General features: G+C 43.5%; 1 protein-coding gene across 3 annotated transcripts; it reads right to left on the minus strand.

Annotated features, from left to right (window-relative positions):
- Positions 1 to 872: 872 nt before the first annotated feature.
- LOC144509995 (sterile alpha motif domain-containing protein 9-like) lies at positions 873 to 23,895 on the minus strand. 3 transcript variants are annotated; one of them, XM_078239090.1, is made up of 5 exons: positions 23,630 to 23,882; positions 23,426 to 23,536; positions 13,222 to 13,285; positions 12,358 to 12,520; positions 873 to 12,110 (listed from the first exon to the last, which is right to left on the minus strand). In XM_078239090.1, the coding sequence occupies exon 5, from the start codon at positions 12,094 to 12,096 to the stop codon at positions 7,165 to 7,167; it is 4,932 nt and encodes a 1,643-aa protein (XP_078095216.1). In that variant the 5' UTR covers positions 12,097 to 12,110; positions 12,358 to 12,520; positions 13,222 to 13,285; positions 23,426 to 23,536; positions 23,630 to 23,882; the 3' UTR covers positions 873 to 7,164. The 3 variants fall into 3 exon arrangements, with proteins under 3 accessions (XP_078095216.1, XP_078095226.1, XP_078095234.1); XM_078239100.1 differs by having other exon boundaries at positions 23,426 to 23,531; positions 23,630 to 23,869; XM_078239108.1 differs by lacking the exon at positions 12,358 to 12,520 and having other exon boundaries at positions 23,630 to 23,895.
- Positions 23,896 to 24,262: the final 367 nt, after the last annotated feature.

Genomic DNA, 24,262 nt, shown 5'->3' on the forward strand with positions numbered 1-24,262 from the left:
GAAACGATTCCTCGCTAAGAAGATGAAGCAGAACCGGCCGATTCCACAGTGGATCTGCATGAAAACCGGCTACAAGATCAGTACAAGTCCAAGAGGAGACACTGGAGAAGGACCAGGCTGGGCCTGTAAAGGGTTACACCATCACTAGTACACTACCCGCCACAGATTACTCTTCCCTGCAGCGGCAAGAGAGCGGGAGAGATGGCTGTGGCTGGTAGTGTACCAGTGATGGTGTATCCCTTTACACCTTGGAATCGGCTGGTTCTGCTTCATTTTCTTAGTGAGGAATCGTTTCATCCTGAAGGTTTTGTGGGATGGCATGGCCGCACGTCCACTCCGGCAGGAGGCATCGGCCGCAGACTGACAGCCGACCCCGCCCACCCCCGACCAGAGGATGAGACGTCACACCCCCTCCCCTCCACCCCCCCCCCCCCCCCTCAGGGGATGATCGGTCACACCCCCTTTTGACAAGCTTTGACAAAGGATCGTCTGGACTCGAAACGTCAGCTCTTTTCTCCCCTTACAGATGCTGCCAGACTTGCTGAGATTTTCCAGGATTTTCTCTTTTGGTCTCATAGTGAAGAAGGCTGTCCTTCCAATCAGAGACTGATCTTCCCCACATTTGTTATTGATTGGCTGGCTAATGAGCAACAGCAAATGTCGGGAGAGAAACGGCCTGTGATTGGACGGGCAGCTCTTTGAAAAATCTTCAAATTTACTCACTGACAGTTTGAATATTGGTCTGCGAGCTGGATAGAGATGCCTGGCGGGCAGACTGGGAAATGGCCTGAGGACTGTATGTTGGACAAGTCTGGATTAAATGTTCTACTCACTCCTCAAATCAATAACATTCTTAGACGTGAAATCACTTTCCATAGTTTATTAATCTTTTGGTACGTACGACAATGGTGAACAGACCCTTATCAAATGGTACTTTCAAATTCACATGCACATGGATAGATTAGGGACTCAAATGCATTATTACTCGAAGCTCAGCCTTTAGTTTTTTGAATCTAAAATACCTGTAAAAAAAAGTTACGTTTATACATTTCACTAATGTTCTCTAAATGACAATCCACATGTTTCTACATTACATGATTTTTTAAAAAAAGTTAAAATACATCCTTTATATAAAGAGTTTAACCAAACTTATTCCTTATCACTAAACTTAATTAATGAACTAGTTTATTTTCTTAACCAAAGCAAAATGCTGCAACTATTGGAAATTGGAAATAAAAACTGAAACGAAATCACCTTTACACAAACCTAAATCAATAACTCCGTTTTTCTTCTCTGCCCCAATTTTGTGCCCGCATTGACTGTGAATGCAAACGGTGACATGGGTGCAAAATATTGCAGAATTCAGAAAATGAGAATCTCGCCAGCGAGATCTCATTTTCTTATTTTTCCCGCCCCCTCACTGGCGATGTAATGAGGATCCGCTCCCCCCCCAACCCCCAGAAAGGTCAGGAACCTAATTTCACTAAATCAACATCAGATTAAAGGGCTTCCCTGCCGTATGCTCCCTCATTAGGAACTCACCCCTCGTTGATGTGATGTCGCATTAGTGAGATTTACAACTGCTTTTTAAAAATTAGAAGCAGGTGAAGGGAACCCATCGGGCGCACAGTTAAGTAAAGCCCCTGGTGGAGTGGGACATGCCCGGGTACTGTCCCCTGGCACTGCCCCCTTGGCACTTCCGCAAGGGGCACCCCTCTAGGGAGATCCACTGGGGGCTTCCACTTATCCATAGGGATGGAGATCTCCGTGTATGTGGGGGTGGGGAGGGGGTTGGGTTCTTTTGTTTCTTATTGTTGGAAAGTTAGCCGATTGGATAGGTAACTGGCTATCTGATCGAAGACAGAGGGTGGTGGTCGATGGAAAATTTTCGGACTGGAGGCAGGTTGCTAGCGGAGTGCCACAGGGATCAGTGCTTGGTCCTCTGCTATTTGTGATTTTTATTAATGACTTAGAGGAGGGGGCTGAAGGGTGGATCAGTAAATTTGCTGATGACACCAAGATTGGTGGAGTAGTGGATGAGGTGGAGGGCTGTTGTAGACTGCAAAGAGACATAGATAGGATGCAAAGCTGGGCTGAAAAATGGCAGATGGAGTTTAACCCTGATAAATGTGAGGTGATTCATTTTGGTAGGACAAATTTAAATGTGGATTACAGGGTCAAAGGTAGCGTTCTGAAGACTGTGGAGGAAGAGAGAGATCTTGGGGTCCATATCCACAGATCTCTGAAGGTTGCCACTCAAGTGGATAGAGCTGTGAAGAAGGCCTATAGTGTGTTAGCTTTTATTAACAGGGGGTTGGAGTTTAAGAGCCGTGGAGTTATGCTGCAACTGTACAGGACCTTGGTGAGACCACATTTGGAATATTGTGTGCAGTTCTGGTCACCTCTCTATAAGAAGGATGTGGAAGCGCTGGAAAGAGTGCAAAGGAGATTTACCAGGATGCTGCCTGGTTTGGAGGGTAGGTCTTATGAGGAAAGGTTGAGGGAGCTAGGGCTGTTCTCTCTGGAGCGGAGGAGGTTGAGGGGAGACTTAATAGAGGTTTATAAAATGATGAAGGGGATAGATAGAGTGAACGTTCAAAGACTATTTCCTCGGGTGGATGGAGCTATTACAAGGGGGCATAACTATAGGGTTCATAGTGAGAGATATAGGAAGGATGTCCGAGGTAGGTTCTTTGCTCAGAGAGTGGTTGGGCTGTGGAATGGACTGCCTGCAGTGATAGTGGAGCCAGACACTTGAGGAACATTTAAGCGGTTATTGGATAGACACATGGAGCACACCAGGATGATAGGGAGTGGGATAGCTTGATCTTGGTTTCAGACAAAGCTCGGCACAACATTGTGGGCCGAAGGGCCTGTTCTGTGCTGTACTGTTCTATGTTCTATGTTCTTATTGGGGATTGGGGTGCCCTTTTTAAATGCCCCAATATCAGGATTCCCAGTGTGGCTGGCTATTTCCGACCCCACCCCATGACAGTGCGGGCAATGGCTGCAGATTTGTTTGCATTGTCTGAGGAGAAAAGTCAGCTATGCAGCCGACGAGCTGCACACTGGTATTCTCACCTCAGCCAGCACTCTGTGTAAAAATTGAGAAAATTCCACCCTTCATAAATGCTGCCTGACCTGCTGAGTATTTCCAGCATCTTCTGTTTTTAATTTCCTTCTTTAACAATCCCATTTTCCATTCAACTAATGGGATTACCATGACCCCCTGTGCTGTCCTACTTTAGCTCTTGGTATATACAACTTCTATTCCATCGGGTGAAGTTTGTGTATCATTCGGCAACAGTCAATCATTTGATACTACAAAAACCCCAAATAAAAAAAGATATATACTTTTTCTTTTGCAGGACTAACAATTTTCCCGCATTTGTGACCAATATGTACATCTTTCTGAAATTTTAAACACAATGTGCAAATTAGCGCCTTTAGCTGAGTTACTGTGTGCAGTATTGGTCCCCTTATTTGCGAAAGGATATATTGGCCTTGGAGGGAGTGCAGAGAAGGTTCACCAGGTTGATACCAGAGATGAGGGGTGTTGATTATGAGGAGAGACTGAGCAGATTGGGTTTGTACTCGTTGGAATTTAGAAGGCTGAGGGGGGATCTTATAGAGACCTATAAGATAATGAAGGGGCTGGATAGGGTAGAGGTGGAGAGATTCTTTCCACTTAGAAAGGAAACCAGAACTAGAGGGCACAGCCTCAAAATAAAGGGGGGTCAGTTTAGGACAGAGTTGAAGAGGAAGTTCTTCTCTCAGAGGGTGGTGAATCTCTGGAATTCTCTGCCCACTGAAGTGGTGGAGGCTACCTCGTTGAATATGTTTAAATCACGGATAGATGGATTCCTGATTGGTAAGGGAATTAGGGGTTATAGGGATCAGGCGGGTAAGTGGAACTGATCCACTTCAGATCAGCCATGATCTTATTGAATGGCGGGGCAGGCTCGAGGGGCTAGATGGCCTACTCCTGCTCCTATTTCTTATGTTCTTATGTTCTTATGTAGTCAGGTGATTACTTCATACTGAAAATAGCCATTGCTCAAATTCAAAGTTTTAGTATTCACTAAGTTATAAATGAAACATACTTCCCAGTTGAACAAACATAGGTTAATGGTTAACATTACTGCAATGTAATTTAACGTAAAGACAGATTTCAGAACAGTGTTACTATCTCTTTCCTTACAGCAGCTACAACCAATATGTGATCACCAAAGATGAACAAAACTGGCTTCTTTTTTTTAAACTTATCCATTCGATTAAAAAACCTGGCAATTTGCGAGGTCTTTATTCCCACTAAATTTCTTTTCCATCTATCCAGACTTTTTGGAAGTTACAGCAATCCTGTAAACATGCTAAATTCCATAATGTTCAATCAGGATAAAGAAATGAACTGCCAGGGATTCAGTTTCTGCATCAAATAATTTCAAGTTACATGACATTTCATGACACTTATGACAACATTGAGCAAGGCATCTAGAGGTTAAGTAATTGTATTGTAATTCAACCGCTGTTCATGAATGTTATATTTGTCCTTAACCTTAAAACATTAATATATTTGGATAGGATATTGGTATGTAGATAGGCTGGAAAATTGGGCGGGGATCCTGGATTCAGGATTCAATCCTGGACCGGGGAGCGGCGCGGGCTTGGAGGGCCGAAGGGCCTGTTCCTGTGCTGTATTGTTCTTTGTTCTTTGTTCTTTATATGATGACACCTGTAACAGTCTGTGATCATTTTGTAACAAGATCACAAAAGGCAAAAAATTCTCAGAGCACATTTTGTAAAACTAAAATCACGGCGCAGAGTGGTGACCAGTTTTTGTTTTAAGAAGTGTCTGAGTTATAAGACTCAGAGGAACAAAAAGCTGGGAGGAATCTCCCCAGGTTCCAAAAGGCGGGTTTGGATGTGGGATGGGAGGTGGGGACAGGAAAATTGGAAAAAACCACCATCAGATCAGTTTAGTATCCTGAAGTATTCCCACCTCTTTTTGTGCAGAAGTCAGATAAAGTGCTGAAATCTGAAACAAAAAAATGAGATCTTAGCTAAAGTGCTGAAGGTTGACAGAATCATCGATTGCACCTTATCGGAAAAATTCCGATGAAGCTGTGACAGAAAATCCCAAGCAAAATGTTCATCTGTCTTTTCGCCTTCAAAAAATGTGGTGCGAGCTTCGAAGATTTTGTAATTGTAACAAGGAAGATCTAAGTATAACAATACGTTCTACATATTCTAATACCTTAATCAGTGCTAATACCAACTTTGTGTTAACATCTATTTACTTTTTCTTAACGCTACCTGACAGTCACACAAATATAAGCATATAAAATGGACTTAAATTCAGATAGAGCCTTTGACAACAAAGTACTTTTCAGCCAATTTGGGTACTCTCTAAAGTGTAGTCACTGTTGTAATAAAGCGTTGGACTGTCCAACGCCGGCATCTCCACATCGTAATAAAGCGTGACAGCCAAATTGCGTACAGCCAGCTCCCACACACAGTAATTTGATAAAATCCAAATAATTTGTTGTATACTGTGATATTGGTTGAGAGATATATATTCATTAAGACATTGGGGATAATTCCCCTGTTCTAGGGGGCTCACTATTTGAAAAATGATACCTTTAATAATATAGCACTCTCTCATTGCTGTACTACAGAAACACTGAATCCCTGCACTGAAGAAGGAGGCTATTCGGCCCATTGAGTCTGTGCTGACTCTCCGAAAGAGCATCCCACCTAGGCGCACCACGCCACCCCATCCTTAGCTAATCCATCAAATCCACACATCATTTGACACTAAGGGACAATTTAGCATGGTCAATCACCTTAACCTACGCATCATTGGGCTGGAACATCAAGTTTATGTCCAAGTCTTTGGAATGGGACTTAACTCACAACATTTCATCTAACAAGCAAGAGCACAAGCAACTGAGCCACAGGTAACATAAAGCTCCTGAGATGCCCTAACTTCAAATCCTAACTTTGGTCAGAGTGCACAATGTGGCTGCAAACTGGGCTGCGAGCGCTTCATGCAAGATTCCAGACCCGAGCCAAAGATTATTGCTGCAATCCTACGACCTTGTCCTGCCTGCCTATTGGCAAGGCAAGATGGCAAGCTCGAGCGAGAAGCGAAAGACGAGAAACATGTCTGGTTTTGCCAGCGAAATCCAGAAAGGGTGCAATGCTGATTTAAATACTAATGACATAATTTAAATGTCATTAACGAGTCATGGATGCTATTGTCCAGGCTCACTTACCTGTACCCCCTCATCGGTCGAGCTTCTCACTGGCAAGAATCACAGCTGGTCTCCACCAGCAGAGACCAGATGTGATGGCCTCGCTGAGGGGATTGGAGGCTCCTGAAGCCCCCCGGGGGTCCGGGACAGGGCTGGGCAGTGCCCATAGGGCACCCTGACACTGCCTACCTAGCAGCGCCCACGGCACCCTGCATTGCCCACTGGGCACTCTGGTACTGCCCACCAGGCACCCTGGCACTGTCCACCAAGCATCATTACTGTCCCGGGGCAATACCAAGGGGGTGGACCTGAGTGGGGGTGGAGCCTGTTGGGGTGGAGCTATGAGAGATGGGGAGAGGGAATGGAAACTCCGCCAGGGTGGCAATTGTGGTGGGATAGGGGGAAGGAACTCTGCCTGGGTGGCAATTGGGGAGGTGGGGAGGAAACTCTGCAGAAGGGGCGATTGCGGTGAGGGGGAGGACCAATGTCCATGGGGCAGATGGGGGCTAGACGGGCAAAGGAGGTGATTGGTGTTGGGGAGGGGGTCCTGATGTCCGTAGGGCAGGCGGGGAGATGCAGCAGGAGATCTCCGGGAGATCAGAGCGCCTGCACAATGGCGCCCCAAGAGTTCTGTAGCCAGCTTCACCAGCGAGAATCTGGTGAATCTGAGAGCCCCCTCTGGATGTCACTTAGCTCTACAACATTGGTGGAGTCCGCAGTGGAAATGAAGTACAGGCCTTACAAATGTTCAGGATCAGAATCTTCTTGGAGAAATGTCTTCTTAAAGCTATACTTAATCCAATAATAAACAAGACCTCATTAATAAATTTCCATACTAAAAATGTGTCTGTGGTAGTAATTGGAACAAGGTTGAGGTTCAGCGTTATTCATCAGTCTGAGTCTATTGGTGTTAATTTGTATTCTCGATGTCATATGCTATTGGTCCATCCATAGAAAATCCCAAGTAAAAGGATATTTTTTCAATACTCAGACCACTTCTCAGCTTTCCCAAATATACAGGGCGCACGGGGATTTTGATTTTTTCAGCACTGCCGAACTCTACGTACACTTTGTTATCTTCTCCCGTTCTACCATTCACACGAAGGAGGAGCTTTTTAACTCTTTGTTCTTTCCAGATTTCTCCAGATTGCCATAAGGTGTTCAGTCGTAGCTCTTTATCAAAGAATTGATCAATCTTTGCTTTTTGAATAAATCTGTCCATACCATCTTTCTTGCCAAGATAGAAATGTGCAACAGGATGTTTAGAACGACTCATTCGTCCGTAACATCCTCGAAATGAATGCTTGATTGTGGTTATGCACTTCAGAAGAAATCTGGAATCGTCATCAATTTCATTATACTTTGTTGGCCAAAATAATAGGGAAGCCAAGAAATAAGGTTCAACATGATGGGAATCAAACCCCACATCTTTCAGGACTTCTTTCGAAAGATCTCTAAGTTTATCATAAGATTCGATTAGTTTGGACTTTGGTTTAACACAGTTAAGTATAATGTTAGCTAATACAAAATTCTGTTTCTGTCTTCCTAACTTTTTCATTGTTGGATTCTGAAGGAGAAATTGGTACTTGCTGACAATTTCTTCCATTCTTTGCCCGTCGTCATGATTATTAGTTAGGAACTCGAGCAAGCCAGCAAAACGGTCAGCTTTGTGGAACTCTAAAAACCTTCTGCATTCTTCCAACTCAAGTGGCAGACTGAGTTTTGGCTTGCTCTTCCTTGCAGCCTTGCTTTCAGTCTGTGACGGACAGAATACCTTTGTGTACTTTGAAAAACATTCGGAAACTTTTCTGCGAATCTTAAACTCGGCGATTTCTCTCTCTATATTCTTCGTTTTGAAATGGACAAAATAGTCTTCAAAAAATTCAAAAGCTGTTTTCGTAGTAATCTGAATATTAATCAGGTATCGATTGTATTCTTCAGCCACTGAACACAACTCTTCATCAGTACTGTTTGTCTTTTCAATGTGTCCAAGATTCAAGTTGCCTGATAGCAAATGCATTAATTGCATTTTGCTCAATTCGTCCTTTCCACTGAAGAATGGTATCATTCTGAGGATATCTATAACATACAGAGCCGCTTCAATCTCTCCCAAATAACCAGAAGTGTTGTATACATCACGCTTCCGCTTAGAGCTCTGTGTTTCCCATTCATATTTGGTTTCTCCTTTCCGTTCTGTCAGATACTGAGATTCTTTGAAAGCATCTGAAGCAGATTGTGCAAGATCTAAGAGCTCCCTCAATTGTTCAGAAGTCACCACAGTTTGTTTAGCAATTTCAATGCACTCCATTTTGTATTTTAACTTGCTTTTGAAAACTTGGCCTAATGTATCAGCGACATAAGAATTATCCTTTGCCCGATCCTTAGCCTTAGTGGCCCAGTTGAGTGCTGAATCATAATCTTTCACTATCAGATAGTAATGTCTTGCTAGAACCTGGGAAATGAAGGGATTTTGGTCAAACCTGTTTGATGCTTCAGTCAAAACATTTACGACTTGATCATTTCCTTCCTCAGACTGTATTGCTTCAATTAGAGGGGAGAACAAAGTATCTGCTTCATCTCCATGTTCTTTTCGCTGTCTGGTGATCAACAAACACCATGTATCTTGCATGAGTTTTTCTCTTCCAATGCTACGTTGGAGAAATATCTTTTGACAGAGCAACATCAAGGCAATTTTACTCTTTGGAAGGTTGTAGGAATGCTTCAATTCTTCCAAGCAACGGCTTGCAATCAATGGGTGGATGATTCGAATTCCCTCATATCTTCCATATTCCTCCACTTCTACACGGATAAGAAGGTTGCAATAAGTGCCCATCACATCTTCAAACTTTTCTGGACCCCAGAATGATGTTTTCACTTGCCCTAATCCCAGGAATTCTTCACATTTTGAAACTGATATTGAAGAATCTTTGACATACCAATTCAGCAAAGCCAAAATTGAAATCAGCTGTCCTTGTTTGGTGACAATATTCAAATCTTTCAAACTATTACAGACAACCTTTTCAATGTACTTTTTATCAAAGTTGCTCTTCATGATCATGAAAGAGTAGAAGTTTTCAGGTTTTGAATGCTGTTCCTCAATCTCTTCAAGCTTTAACTCAAACAAGTTTTGCTCTTTAAAGGACAGTTTATGTTTTAGAGCAACACTATCCAAAACACTCCTTTTTGAGCTCCTGACTGGATCCTGGGATCTCATACAGTTTAGAATGATTACCAAGGGCAACTCAAATCTCAAGCCTTTCTCAGCAACAATAGACTGAATTGAGTTCTGTAACACATGCACATTTTCAAATTCTTCAAAGTCATCTACCAGAAGTAATACAGGTAAGTAATCTGAGTTAGCTGTTTCTTTATAAGTGACCAGATGAATGACTTGTCTACTAATTTCTTCAAAGTCTTCCTTACTGTTCTTCAATACAGCACATCTGAATTTTTTCCTTGACTCCCACAAAAAATGCATGGCTAAAGTTGTCCCACCGCAGCCTGGATGATGAAATAAATTGATAATCTTCACACACATTGCAGAAGGTGATTTTGCATTAATCATTACATCAAGTTCGGAATAACTATCTCTTTTGATAAAGGGGACTTTTGTAGAAAAGTAGAAGTTCCACCATGATGCTTTGCCACCTCTGTAAAATTGCTCCTCTTTGGATTTTTGGAACTCCTTGAAACTATTTTGATCACTTTCTATTTCAGTCCCCTCACATTCATTTTCACACAGGACTTCAAGGGCAGTCAGAAGCTCTTCCTCTTTTTTCTGGAGAATAACAGACGCTGAAGTTGCAGAGGGTAAGAATCGCCTTGTAGATCGAGTAACTGATTTTAATTTAAGAATGGTAGCATTGACTTCATCAAGGCTCAAGGCAGAAATACACCTCTCTGTGAGTTCCTGTGACTCACACGTACACAGCATGAGGTCCTTCCATCGCAAGAATGTTTGTTCACTTTCACAGATGCACAGTATGTCTTCTGTCCCTTTCAGTTCCTGGTAAAATGAACAGAAAGTTTCAAGAATGGGATCTCTTCGATCATCGACTTTAGACAGAAGCAGAAAAACTACAAGGAATTTTCCTTTTGGCATGATATCTGGTCGGCACAGAAAAGAAACCAATTTCCTAACATCCGCAGCTCGTTCCTTATACCATATTTTGGGCAGTAATGGCTTGTAGCTCTGATCATCAAGGTCTGACCTTCCATTGCAAAATATCCAGCTTGTTTGCGTGTATAAGTTCAGCTGTTCAATATTTTCCCTAATTGCTGTATCAATTTCTTGGAAGTGACTAGGAAAGTGGAGATTTGCTGTCCTTTCTTCACGATACAACTTACACACTCCATTGGTTACTGACTCAGGGTCAAACTCTAGCACACAAAACCAATTCATTTCCTTTAGAAACTCTAAATTCTGAGTTTGGTTCTGCTGGGATTTGTTTGTCACTAATATGTACCATTGGTAATAGGATGTGTCCATCATTCCTGACCCACCTGTAATCATCCGAACCAGCTTGTAACCCTCTTGTTTTTTTGTCTTCTTTTGTGGCTTTTCTTCAGCAACTCTCCGTTCCTCCACCAAGGTAGCTAATGTCTCCGTGAAGAACCTTCTGTATTCAGCCTCTCTTTCCATGGTATTTTTATTTCCCAGAATATCTCTGGAGCTGCTGCCATCACGTATGAATAGGTGTTTCTCTTTACTCTTCATCCATCTTTTGTTGACGTGATTCATCATGTGAATGTGATACAGCTTGGAACCACAAATCCTATAACTTGGTACAACATCAACTTCAATTATCAATTTTGTTGACGATGTTTGGTTTGGGTTCAAAATCTCCACAAATCGAGGTGGCCTAATGGATGATTCTGCATCTGGAACGTCCTTTTGCTCAAAGTAGTGAACAAAGCTGTTGTGAAGACAGTCCACATATTTATCTGTGCTATCCACAGAAACACCTATAATCTCACCATGTTCATATCCACTTCTTGTATCTCCTACCCCAAAATGGATGGTGCCATTGGTTCTACTATTCATGCAAGCAGCTGAGAATCTAAAAACTTCATTGGCAAACTTCTTCTTCATATCTTCCTCTGATGCATTCTCTGTCAAAGTAAAAAGTTTAAATTCATGTACTGGGTCAATTAGATTGGAGGGTCCAGTTTCAGGGGAAAGAACATAGTTCTGTATGTACCTTGTGCCTGTGTGACGTTCATCAAATGGATATGTTTCACATCTTGGTTTTGATCTTATGTCCAGCTGTTTTTTGGCATCATCAGCAGAAGTCTGCTGTTTGCATTTCTGTTCTTTTGTTTCATTTTCCTCTGATTTTGTCGAAGTGGCCAAGTTATCTCGTGTTTCTACTTGACAGCTAATGGTAGAGCTATCAGATTCAGCTCTGTGTTTTATATTCTTTCTGTTGTGGTTTTGTCGTGAAGAGTTCTTGGTAAACTTTCCAGAATCTGTTTTACTGGCCTGACTCTTTGATTCACTACTGTTAACCAGCTTACCATCAGAACCATTTGCTGCTGAAGAGGAGGGTCTTTGTGAACTTATTTGCTTATCATCAGCAACAGTTGCAAGCTTTGGGTCCAACTTTGCACCCTTGATGAATTCATTGCGTTTGTGTATTATCAGAGCAGCTGGTCCAGCCTTTATGCCCATTTCATTTATGTCCTCTTTAGTAATTCCTTCCAATACCATTCCACAGACATCTTCATTGTAAAGTATGTTGCCACATTTCTGATCAAGTTTCAGTTGATCAACCACCCAGTCTTTCACATGCTCTTTGGTCCATTCTGTTAAGTTATCAGGTAAGTTGCACAGTCTGCTCATCTTCAGATCTTCACCTTTAATAGAAATACAAATCACAGCATTATTTACTCTGATTTTATTCTTTACAAAGAGTAATTTCCACATTTTGTGCAAATATTATATTTTCTTTTAGGATATTATTAACTGAGAAATTAAACTAATTCCAAGCGTCTGGGACACCATCAAGGTTGAAGAGATGGCAAGATTAAAGTGGGAAGTAGAACTTTCATAAAGCTGTTCCAATCCCCTTTCGCAAGGGGAATATTATTAATAGCAATTTACCTGATTATATTTTTCTGGATTAGTGTCTAACTTCTGTAGAAGTTGCAGCAGGCGATTAGGGGAAGCCTGAGAGAAATTACTGCCGAAGAAAGTTCCAGTTAGATGATGGAAACCATGGATTGTAGACGGGTTGGTAAACCGGACTAAACTTAGCTTTCAGATCCTGCAAGCAGAAGAGTTGAACGAGAGATCATGCAATGCAATTTGATGTCAATGCAGGGGGATGGACAGAAGAGAATGTTAGAGTTGAAGTTGATGAAAGAACATAAGAGTAAATAAGAACATTTTATCTTTCAACACCAATGACGGCTTTCTCCAGTGTATTGTTCGATTGTTAGGGACATTGAAAAATAATGGTAAGGGGCAGGTCCCATTATTCCATGATGGCGGGGTGGGCTCTAAAGATCGGGGCACCATTTGTGAAGGCCGTCATTGTGCATAAATTTTAAAGTGGAACATCCCCCCACCCCCATACAACCACCACCACCAAACTCCCCCCCACCCTTCCGTCCCCCTACCCCCATATAACTACCTCAGCCCACTTCCTGGCACTACTTCCCAGCATGGCCCCCTCCCCTCTGATCAATGGTCTCACCTGAGTTCCTCTGGGAGGTCTGCCCACCAGGTGCAAACTGTGGGAGACCAGAATGAATTCAGTCTGCACTCATGTTGATCTGAATGGATTATCTAACAATGGGGGGGGGGGGGGGGGGGGGGGGGGAGTTGCGGGAGAGGAATGTTCAGGTGTAGTTACCTAACAATGATATTAAAATTGTTTATCGTGCTGTTCCCAATGTTGAACGTTGGAATTCCATTACTTCATTGGCAAGGGGCAGTATCAGGAGAACAGAAACGGGGACTTACCGTAGTTTGGCAGAATAGAAATCTCTCTCGTCACTCTTGACCTCAGGATCCCAAAACTTTCAACCTTGAAGGAAAAAAATAAAACAATTACCATTCCACTGACAATAGAGGCAGTGCAACCAAGACTAGCCATGGTTATCAAAGTAATCTCCACAGGTGCTGTCTGACCTCTCGGGTCTTTCCAGTATTTTCTGTTTCTCTTTCAGATTTCCAGTATTCAGCTTTCTAATGTGTATCTTTACGCTGGGAGAGGAAACCCACGTGATGTGTCTCTGCTTCAACACTGGCATGAGGCACTGCCTGAATACATTCTCAGCATGAATTCATTCCTTGGTTCTTTATAAAGTATTGCTGACTGTGGCAACCTTTTCGAGGCAAAATTAATTAAGATCTACTCACACCTTGCATTCGCAACAACCTTGCAAAAATATATATAAATAGCTCTTCAACAGTTGAACATTTGAGATTTGCGATCAATGAAAAGGAATCCTAGTTGTGCCCAACATGACATTTGTCTTGCCATCAATTCAAGAGTGTAATTTGCCTTCCACGGGACAGGTTTACAACCACACAAGCAAGGGATTATATAATTCACATGGATTCCATCGTACATTGGATCTACTCTTGTTCTGATATTCTTCTCACCTTCAGCATATATAGACAAGAACTCATTTGCTACAAGTCACAATATACTTTAAAATGTACAAGAATCTAGTAATGTCGCATGCGCAGTGGTCGTTCAGGGAATTTCATTCCTCAGCTTATTTGGATACATTATGTGCTCCTTTGTGAACTCCTGCACTTCAAAGGTTAATCAGATGAACTGTGGTCTAGAATATAAACTTCAGTCTATATATATATTAACGATAAATAATTAAACAAGCAGCATCAAAGGCAAACAACCAATTTATAATAAAATATGTAATACAGAACATGATAGAACAATGAGGAGAAACTGTTTCCATTCGCAGGTGGATTAGTGACCAGTGGACACAAGTTTGAGATAAGTGGCAAGGAACAGAGAGAGATGAGGAGAATTTTTTTACACGGTGTGCTGTTCTGATCTGTTAGAAAGGGTATTGGAGGCAGATTCAGTGGTAACTTTCAAAAGGGAATTGGATATATACCTGAAGAGGAAATATGTTCCAGGCCATGGAGAAAGAGCAGGGCAATAGCAGCATCTGCATATTTGAATGATAAGCACAACCATCAAACAGCTCAGAGGGTTGAATGTGTAGCTCAAAGAGTGTTGTGGGAGACAGATATTTTAATTCATGGGGTGCTGAATCAGTACTGGTGATAGAAGGCAGTGTTTTGCTGGAACAGGCTCCACTTAAACTGGGCTAGGTGTGGTTAATCATCTAACTACTGCAGCAGTAGGGGAGGGTCCAAGTGAAGGGACGTTTATTAATCTAAAGACGGCAACCAAGGCCACAGAACAATTCAGCAATTTAGGTAAAGGTAATTCAGAAGGGACAAATGCAATAGTAATAGTTTATCAGTGAACAATGTCAAATAAAAAGAGAGGGGCAACTTTTTCACACAGAGGGTGGTGAGTGTCTGGAACAAGCTGCCAGAGGCAGTAGTAGAGGTGGGTACAATTTTGTCTTTTAAAAAGCATTTAGATAGTTACAAGGGTACAAGGTTACAAGGTGTCTGCCTGAGAAATTACAAATTGTTACAAACCCTGACAAGAAGAGATGAACTGGCGCACTGTCTTTATTCAACTTCCTGTTTGTAGCAATGTGAAGAATCTTAAAAGGGATCCCTCTTCACAAATACCTTTCCCTAGACCCCATAATTAGAACATAGAACATAGAACATAATTATGCCTTAAAAGGAGCCAATTTAACCAGCGAGATTGAGTGAGTTTATTAATTGCTAAAGGCAAGAAAAAAATGGTAAAACACATGCATATACAGATTAGAAGTGAGAATGAGACCAAAGTAATTAAGAAAATAAAAGGCATCTGGAACAGTCCTTGACTCGTAAGTAATAGATGAAGAAGTGTTGCATCCATCACAATTGGAGATTCCAGTAGTTGACTTCAGTAGGCAAATAGTCAGTCAGGGTTTCAGTAGAGTTGACTCAGCGGGCGAACTGCTGATTTGACGATTCCAGTGTTCTGTAGTTTGTCAGAGAGGCTTCCCAGTTCTCTTTTCAGCTGTGATCCTTTAGCTAACTGGACTGACTTCCACAGCCAGAGACAGAGGGAGCGATTCTCCTAGCAGCGCCAGGAGACTCAAGCGGATGCCGTTTAGCGGGCTTCCTGCTGGCCGCCACGGCCTCCACGAGTCTCCAGCCGCAGGATTTATGGCGTCGTCAACTCTGTGCCAGAAATGGGTGTGGAGCTGAATAAATTATGTAGGTGAGGATTTGCCTATCATTAGCGGGACTGAAATCTCTGGGCCCACTAGCCTCTCCCCCCACCAACCAGGTGTGTTTCACTCCAGTGGAGTTTTACAGCAGCTCCCCACTAGCGGGGTGGACCATCACGCCGGAGTGAAGGGGGCCCCCCCCCAGGAAGGCCCCCCCCAGGAAGTCGGGGGTAAGGGAGAGGGGTGTCCCCTGAGCATTGTCAACTTGGCAGTGCCAAAGGGGCAAAATGGCAATGCCCAGGGGGCACCTTGGCACTGGGCATGGCAATGCCAAGGGGGTGGGGGTCAGGGGAGGTGGGGCCTATATGGGGCAAAGCCTATGGGGGGGAGACCGGTGAAAGTGGGGGGTCCTGCTGCTACTCTGTACTTGGGCTTGGTGACAGAGAGAGGGAAGCCAGCAATCGGGGCTGGCCATTGGGGTGGGAGGGGTTGGCCTGCCAAGGGGATCGGGGCTGCCGGTGGGATGGAGGGGGGATCAGGAGATTGGGTCTGCGGGGGAGTAGGGGAAGATCAAGGCATGCAGGGGTGGGAGGGTCAGGGCTGGCCCAGACACGTCCGGGAGGTGGGTGGGTTGGGGGGTTCGCATGGCCAGCAATGCAGGGTCACGGGGCTGGCCATTGATCGAGCTGGCCAGTAAATGGGAGGCTGGCAGGGTGGGGCTATTGTGCAATGGCCTGCTCAGCGCTACGCTGCCGACCTCTTGGGCGGAATACGCTCTGCCCACAGATTTCTAATGAGATTCACGCTAGTGCACTCTGCAGTGCACAGAGTGTGGGAGATCATTTTGAAAATGCCGCTGAAAAAACCAGCAGGATTTACTCCAGTTTTTACATGAATTTGACATTAGATTTTTTTGGGGGAGTATCCCACTCTGAGAGTTTAGTGATATAGCTGCAAAAATGGTTATTTGCAGAGGCACTGTATTTGTGCTTGCTAGTTTTATTTTCAGCCACATAAGGAGATATTAAGTCAGATGATCAAAAGCTTAGTGAAAGAGGAAGAAAGCGAAGTAGAGAGGCCAAGAGTGCTGAGACAGAATTCCAGAGCCTGCTGCTGAGGCAAATGAAGGCATGGCCACCAATAAATTTGAAAAGCAAAGTTATCCTATAAGGTTGAAGGACTGGAGAAGATTAGAGAGAGAGGAAGGGGCAAGATCATGGAGGGATTTGAAAACAAAAATGAGAACTTTAGAATCAAGACATTGCTTGACCAGGAGCCAGTGTAAATCAGTGAGCACACGGGTGATAGAGGAATGGGACTTGCTGTGAGTTAAGGCTTGGATGGCCTCAAGTTTAGGGAGGAACGTTTAGAGTAAAATATGGAGACCATCCAGGAAATGTTTGTTTCTTACTTGACCCATTATCACCATGCCATGCACCATCATTCCTGTTAATATTTAATCCCTTCTCTCTCCCATTCTATCACAGACCTTCCCTTTTGTTCTAGTCTTCCCCCTCCCCTCCCCCCCCCCCCCAACTTCTCGTGAAGTATACTGGCCTTGCCCTGGCTCTCTAAGCATATATCACTTTTGTCTTGCCCCTTACTCCTGTTAAAAAGCCATAAATTATATTAAAACTGATTATGGATTTACTGACTGAAAACCACTGATTGTGTTTTACAAGACTGAAATGGCATTTCAGTAGCTGGAAACATCAGTTTCTAAGATGGCTGAACATTTGCATGACTGTAGCCTACAAATTCCAAAACAATTAAAGTAAGTCAAACAGTCTACATACAATTATTTTGATTCTGAATTGGGCCATCTCCTCACCCATTCACAAAGCGTCCAATCAGTCATGTTATTCACCTACAAGGGGAATATGCATTCGATGTAATTGGCTGAGAAAGGAATTCACCCAGTCACAATCCAATCTGCTAAACTATGGATCTGGAATCCACGAGCCATGATTATGTTTGGATAACTGGTCAGTTGAAGAGAGAGAATTATGTGATCAGCCAAAGAATTATATTTTGTGTTTAAGAAACTATTTTACACTGGGCCACAAATTGAAGAGATGGTGGGTAAGCAGGACCCCTGAGCAGGCCACTCTTTTTCCCCTTTTCTATTTCTCTTTCCATCCTGCCCCCATGTTTGAGCTGGATTAATCATCCACCCACAACAGGCAGGCAGTGATGGATGAACTAGCACAGCAGCTGCTGGTCCCACCAAAACAAATATAAATTGTCCGTCAACATACTTAAATCATTTCAATACCAGATCCCGAAGAATCCTGATACCATCCAAGTTATCAGTCTACAAGACCCATTTGGCTTCAATTTTTATTGGACACTATGCTCCCACTGTGTAACTTACAGGTGTGTGTGTGTGGTTTTATTATTTTATCAGACTAGGTTAATTACAATGAATACAATTCTATTTCCTTTTTTTAAAACATAAAAGGGAACCTGTGTCTTTTACAGTCACAGCACATAAACAGTTAAACACTTACTGAATTAATAAGCATATCCTTTTTAATAAAAGGGGGTCATTCTAGCCCATCTCACCTGATCATAACACAACCTATTTATTATTTTCAGGCTAATAAATGATTTTTTGGGTTACTGAGTCTGCATGTTCTCCCCGTGTCTGCGTGGGTTTCCTCCAGGTGCTCCGGTTTCCTCCCACAGTCTAAATTCTCCCTCAGCATACCCAAACAGGCGCCAGAGTGTTGCTACTAGGAGCTTTTCACAGTAACTTCATTGCAGTGTTAATGTAAGCCTACTTGTGACACTAATAAATAAACTTTAAAACTAAGTGTTGACGTTAACTGTTGTTCCATCTCTTTTCTCCCTTTGCCAGTTTGTTTCCTCTTTACTTTCCCGCTCAATTCATTGTAATTGATCTTGCTTGACAAATTCACCTGATGTGCATCATATACACTCTTATTTTTATTTTCATCACATTTTGTATCTTTCTCATCATCCAAGTTGGTTGGTTCTCCTAATTTTCTCTTTTGTTGGATTTTATCTACTTAACCTATACCTGAAACATCTACTCCTAAAGATCAGCCATTGTTCAATTACAATTTACATGTTCTATCTTACCCTGGCGAGATCCTTATCCGGCTTAGATAACTCTTGTCCCATTGAAATTAGTCACCTTCCAATTTAAAAGTTCTACTTTAGAAAGTTTTTTGCTCTCTGTCACTAATCTAAACCTTATGATACAATGATCACTCTTACTCAAGTGTTTTCCCACAGACACTTGGTCCACTTGGCCCATCTCATTCCCCATCAACCGACATAACGATGATTCCTTCCTAGTCAGACTGAGAACATTGAGGGATTGAGTTTAGGAGTCCGGGGATAATGATGCAGCTATATAAGACCCTCGTCAGACCCCACTTGGAGTACTGTGCTCAGTTCTGGTCGCCTCATTACAGGAAGGATGTGGAAAAGATTGAAAGGGTGCAGAGGAGATTTACAAGGATGTTGCCTGGATTGAGTGGCATGCCTTATGAGGATAGGCTGAGGGAGCTCGGTCTTTTCTCCTTGGAGAGATGTAGGATGAGAGGAGACCTAATAGAGGTATATAAGATGTTGAGAGGCATAGATCGGGTGGACTCTCAGAGGCTTTTTCCCAGGGTGCAAATGGCTGCTACGACAGGTTTAAGGTGCTGGGGGGTAGGTACAGGGGAAATGTTAGGGGGAAGTTTTTCACACAGAGGGTGGTGGGCGAGTGGAATCGGCTGCTGTCAGTGGTGGTGGAGGCAAACTCAATAGGGTCTTTTAAGAGGCTCCTGGATGAGTACATGGGACTTAATAGGATGGAGGGTTATAGGTAGGCCTAAAAGGTAGGGATATGTTCGGCACAACTTGTGGGGCTGAAGGGCCTGTTTTTGTGCTGTAGTTTTCTATGTTTCTATGTTAACATACTGGTCAAGGAAGTTCTCCTGAACACATTTCAGAAATTCCTCCCCCTCTTTTCCCCTTACTCTAACACTATCCCAATCAATGTTTGGGTAATTAAAGTCATCTGATATTACCACTTCATAGTGGTCTATAATTTCTCTGCAGATTTGCTCCTTTACTTCTCACAGTTTGAAAGCCTACATTTTGCCCTCAGTCGCGTGATCACCTCTTTTTGCTTCTCAGCTATAACCATGTGACCTTCTTTCTAACACTACAATTACGGCCTTAAGTGATTACTATGACCCATCTCTCTTTGCTCCTTCATGATTTTTTCTGAACACTTTATTTTCTTGAATATTAAGCACCTAATGCTCACCATTTTAAGCTGCCTTTCTGTTAGTTATATCATACTCCCATATAGCTATTTGAACCTGTAGCTCACCAAAGCTATGAAAAGGACAGAAAATGCGACTTCAAAATATCAATAGATCATAATCTCCTTGGGGTGGCAATCAACGGCAGATTGCCACTCCGTACCGAGTTACCTACACTTAAATTGTAAAGTTCCTATCGCGCCCAACCTTCAGGACTTAGGCCAGGTGAGACTCAGGAAGCGAATCAGCTCCCTGGCTCCAGTGGTAAAGTGTACAAGGTGCGGAGCAAAGGAGGACATGTCCCCTTGTTATGACGCTTACTGCCATAAAGCAAGTGAGTTTAAAGGTCCCAAATCGTGGGGAGCCAGGAAGTGACGAGTCTGTATGTCATTATTTCATTGAGTTCAGCGTGGTTATAAATTTGGCAAGTGACAAGAAACAGCAGAGTGAAGAACAAAGAACAAAGAAAGGTACAGCACAGGAACAGGCCCTTTAGCCCTCCCAGCCTGCACCGAACCTTTGTTTTTTGGACTGAAGGAAGGTATATGGGATTTCTCTGAGGTCAGTACTAGGCTCACTGCTTGTCTTGATCAATATTGATGACCTGGACTTGGGAGTACGGGGTACAATCCTCAGATAACACAAAACATGAGCAACTGTAAACTGTATGGAGGATAATGATTTTGAGGAATTAGACAGGCATGTGGGTTGGTTAGACACAGAATAGGGGAAATTTAATGGCAGGAGGTATAAAGGGAAGCATTTCTGTACAAAGAGCAAGGATACAATTCAAACAGAGGTACAGGAATAGAGGGACCTGGGAAGTATATATGACAAAACATGGCAATTGGCAGGGCAACTTACCAAAATGGTTAATAAGGCATTTGGTGTCCCGGGCTTTATAAATAGACACATGGGCTGGAATATTTTGATTCTTTTGGCAAAGTGTTGGGAGAGATTCTCCAGCCTCCCTGCAGCGTGTTTCTCGGCAGCGGGAGGCAGCCCACCATTGGCCGGTGGTGGGATAGTCTGGTCCGACCACTATCTATGGGGCTTCCCATTGATTCCACTCCACACTGCTGAGAAACACTCAGCAGGGTTCACCGTCAGCGGGACCAGAAAATCTGCCAGCGTGAAGAGCTAGAAGTACTCTCCCGTTGTCTCGGGTGAGAAAAACGGAGGGCAGCCTGCCCACGCTCTGCCATGCTGGGTTTTCCCGCTGAATTTTCAAACACTTGACCAAAAAAAGTGGAGGGGTGGGTACCATGACATCATGCTGGTGGAGCAGGCTCACAACTTAGGTTTCTGAACGATCGGGACGCAATTCTTAAATGCGCTGCGATTAAAAAATGTTAAAACCAAAACAAACATCCCACAGAATTAGCCTCCCCACCATGAAATTTGGGGAACTCTGCCCCACAACCACCACACAGCACCACCCAGCCTCTCCTCCACCCCCCCCCCACCCCCCCAGACACAGAATCCACCCCACTACCCACACATATCCTCACCCCCTCTCCCCATCAAAGAACATCCCTTTCTTGGCACTGTCTGGCACTGCCCAGGCACTGCCTCAGCACTTCCTATAGCCCTGTCCCGGCACTTCCCCCTGCACTGCCCCCTAGCACTGCCCGGGTTCTGACCCCTTGCTTGGGAGCAGTGCCTGGGCATTGCTGGGGGAAGTGCCAAGGCATGACCCTCTCCCCACTGGGGGCTATTCTCACCTGTTTGGCTCCACCTGTTCTGTTCACCAGGTGCACTTCATGAGGGACCTGACAATTTAACATGGGGGGTGGGGGTGGGGGGGAGACAATCGGGCATGAAGACAGAATAATAGGATTTAATTTGATGTACAGGGGGATCACGACTTTCAAAGTTAGTATTCCCATTTCGTCATTGGCGGGGGCAGGGACAAGTGAGCAGAGAAATCCCGCCAGCCTAAAAGGCTTTTTGGGACTTCCGCTTGATTCTCCATCCACTCCACCGCTCTCCCCCACCCCGCCCTCAAATAGAGGCAGTAGATCCCGATCATAGAGTACAAAAGTAAGGGTTTAGGATTAGAGGACGCTGATTTAAGTTAAATGACAAGAGATTGAATGATGACATGATGAAAACATTTTTTTATTAGCGTGTAGTTAAGATCTGAATTGCATTGCCTGAGGCAGACTCAAAAGGAAATTGGACAATTATCCAAAGGTATAAAGTCTGCAGCATTACGGAAAAGGGTGGAGGAGTGCAACTAGCCAAACTAGTCTTGCAGAGAGCTGGCACAGATATTAAAGGCCGAGTGGCCTTCTTATGAGCTCTAATCCATCTAGGATTAATAAAATGGCTTTTAGAATTTATGATTCATAGAAAATACACTTTGGGGTAGATTTCACATTCAAGTGCTGGGTGTTGAACAGGCAAACCAATTGGGATATACTCTATAAAAAATGGAATATTGTTACTGAAGGGCCAAAGCTGTATTTATTCTCATATTAATTAAACATTTCCCATTTAAAGAGTTCCTAGGAGCCTGGGTGCAGCAGAACGTAAACTAATTGGACCAGTACATATACATGGATGGCCAAATTGTGCTGGCAGGAGACAATGTCCTTTAAATGGTGCGCAATATACCATGACCATTTTGATTGCATTCTAAGCCACTCAGCATCCTGACTTGGACATGCATCACTGTTCCTTCACTGTCACTGGATCAAAATCCTGGAACTTCCCCTGAATAGTACTGTAGGTGTACCTACACCACATGGACTGCAGTGGCTCAAGCAGGCAGCTCACCACCATTTTTTCAAGGGCAATTGGAGATGAGGAATAAATGCTGCCGAGCCAGAAACATCCATATCCCATGAATGAATAAGAAAAAACATTCTTCACTGTATGGTGGCACAGTGATTAACACTGCTGCCTGACAGCTCCAGGGACCCGGGTTCAATTCTGCCCGTAGATAACTGTCTGTGTGGAGTTTTCACATTCTCCCCGTGTCTGCGTGGGTTTCCTCCGGGTGCTCCAGTTTCCTCCCACAGTCCAAAGATGTGCAGGTTAAGTGGATTAGCCATGCAAAATTGCCCCTTGGTGTCCCAAAATGTGTAGGTTAAATAGATTAGCCACAGTAAATGTGTAGGGTTACGGGTATAGGGTGGGGCAAGAGGGCCTGGGTAAGATACTGTGTGGGAGAGTCAGTGCAGGCGCGGTGGACTGAATTGTCTGTTCTGCACGGCACAGAATTCTATGATTCTATGACACTGTTCTCGGAAGTGGGCATCAATCAACATTGTAATGGTGAATTTAAACTGGGATTATTGGGCAACTCTTCTCATCATTGGCATACCTTAATTTTAGAGCTGATGGACATACAGTGAACAATGCATTTAGGTGGGCTGTCTTCATTTGCTGAACCTTTGTCGATGGCTGTTGGGCAAATCCTTGAGAGACAGGTTCTGCCACAAGTGTCAACATGAAGCTGGACTGCCATAGTAACAAGATAAACAGTTAAGTGGCTTTGATTAATATTTGTCTAGGCATTTAATACGACCTTTTAAAGAAAAGGGAGTTGTCGTCACGGTCTCCCGCAGAGTGTTAGCTTGCAGATGTGTTTACCTGTGGCTGAGAGCCTCTGTCAGGAAACTAAGTGGGGACCATAATCAAACAAAAGGTCCATGCTGACAGCTCGGATGTCCTCCCTGCATCGCACACATCACATCCTCTGTCCTGCCAAATAGGAAACATCAAGTCAAATAAAGCCCACAATCACCCAATCTCACAAACATTCATCTCTGGTGGATAGTTTAAGAAAATACACACCGCTGTTTAAAAACTGATGAAGAATGAGCCACACGAACCCCAGAGAGTGAGTGCTAATTGCAGCACTCAGTGTTATTTACCCCTCTCACATTTGATCCTCCAAATGTCTCCTCTCAGTTTGTCAATGAGTTGTGGATTTTCAGTAGACACATCGAAGAATGGAGGAAACGCCAGGAGCGGCCAGCTTTTTATCAGTAAAAGGCAAGTATTTCTGCTGCGCAATCTGTTGCGTTAGTGCTCGAAACTGAAAGCCGCTCCCCGTTTCCGCACATTTACAGCAAGAGCTTTTCACATTTGATGAGCGCTGTGACATTGCGGAAGCGCTGCTGAAATCACGGAATGGATATATTCTGGATCTGTGTGCTGGATTCTCTTCAATCTGACGCTATTCGTTGATTCAAGTTGGATCTTTCTGAAAACCGTGACGTGTATTATTTACAGCACAGATCAACCCAACACCTCTATGCTGGTCCTTATACTTCACACAAGCCTCCTCCCCACCCTATTCCATCCCATCAAAATATTTATCTATTCCTTTCTCCCTCATGTCCCAGCCTTTATGCTAATTACTTCAATCACTCCTTGTAACCAGTTCCACATTCTCACTGCCACCCGAATACAAGAATTCATTTG

This window comes from Mustelus asterias, chromosome 2 (assembly GCF_964213995.1).
Source record: "Mustelus asterias chromosome 2, sMusAst1.hap1.1, whole genome shotgun sequence".
NCBI classification, from domain to species: domain Eukaryota; kingdom Metazoa; phylum Chordata; class Chondrichthyes; order Carcharhiniformes; family Triakidae; genus Mustelus; species Mustelus asterias.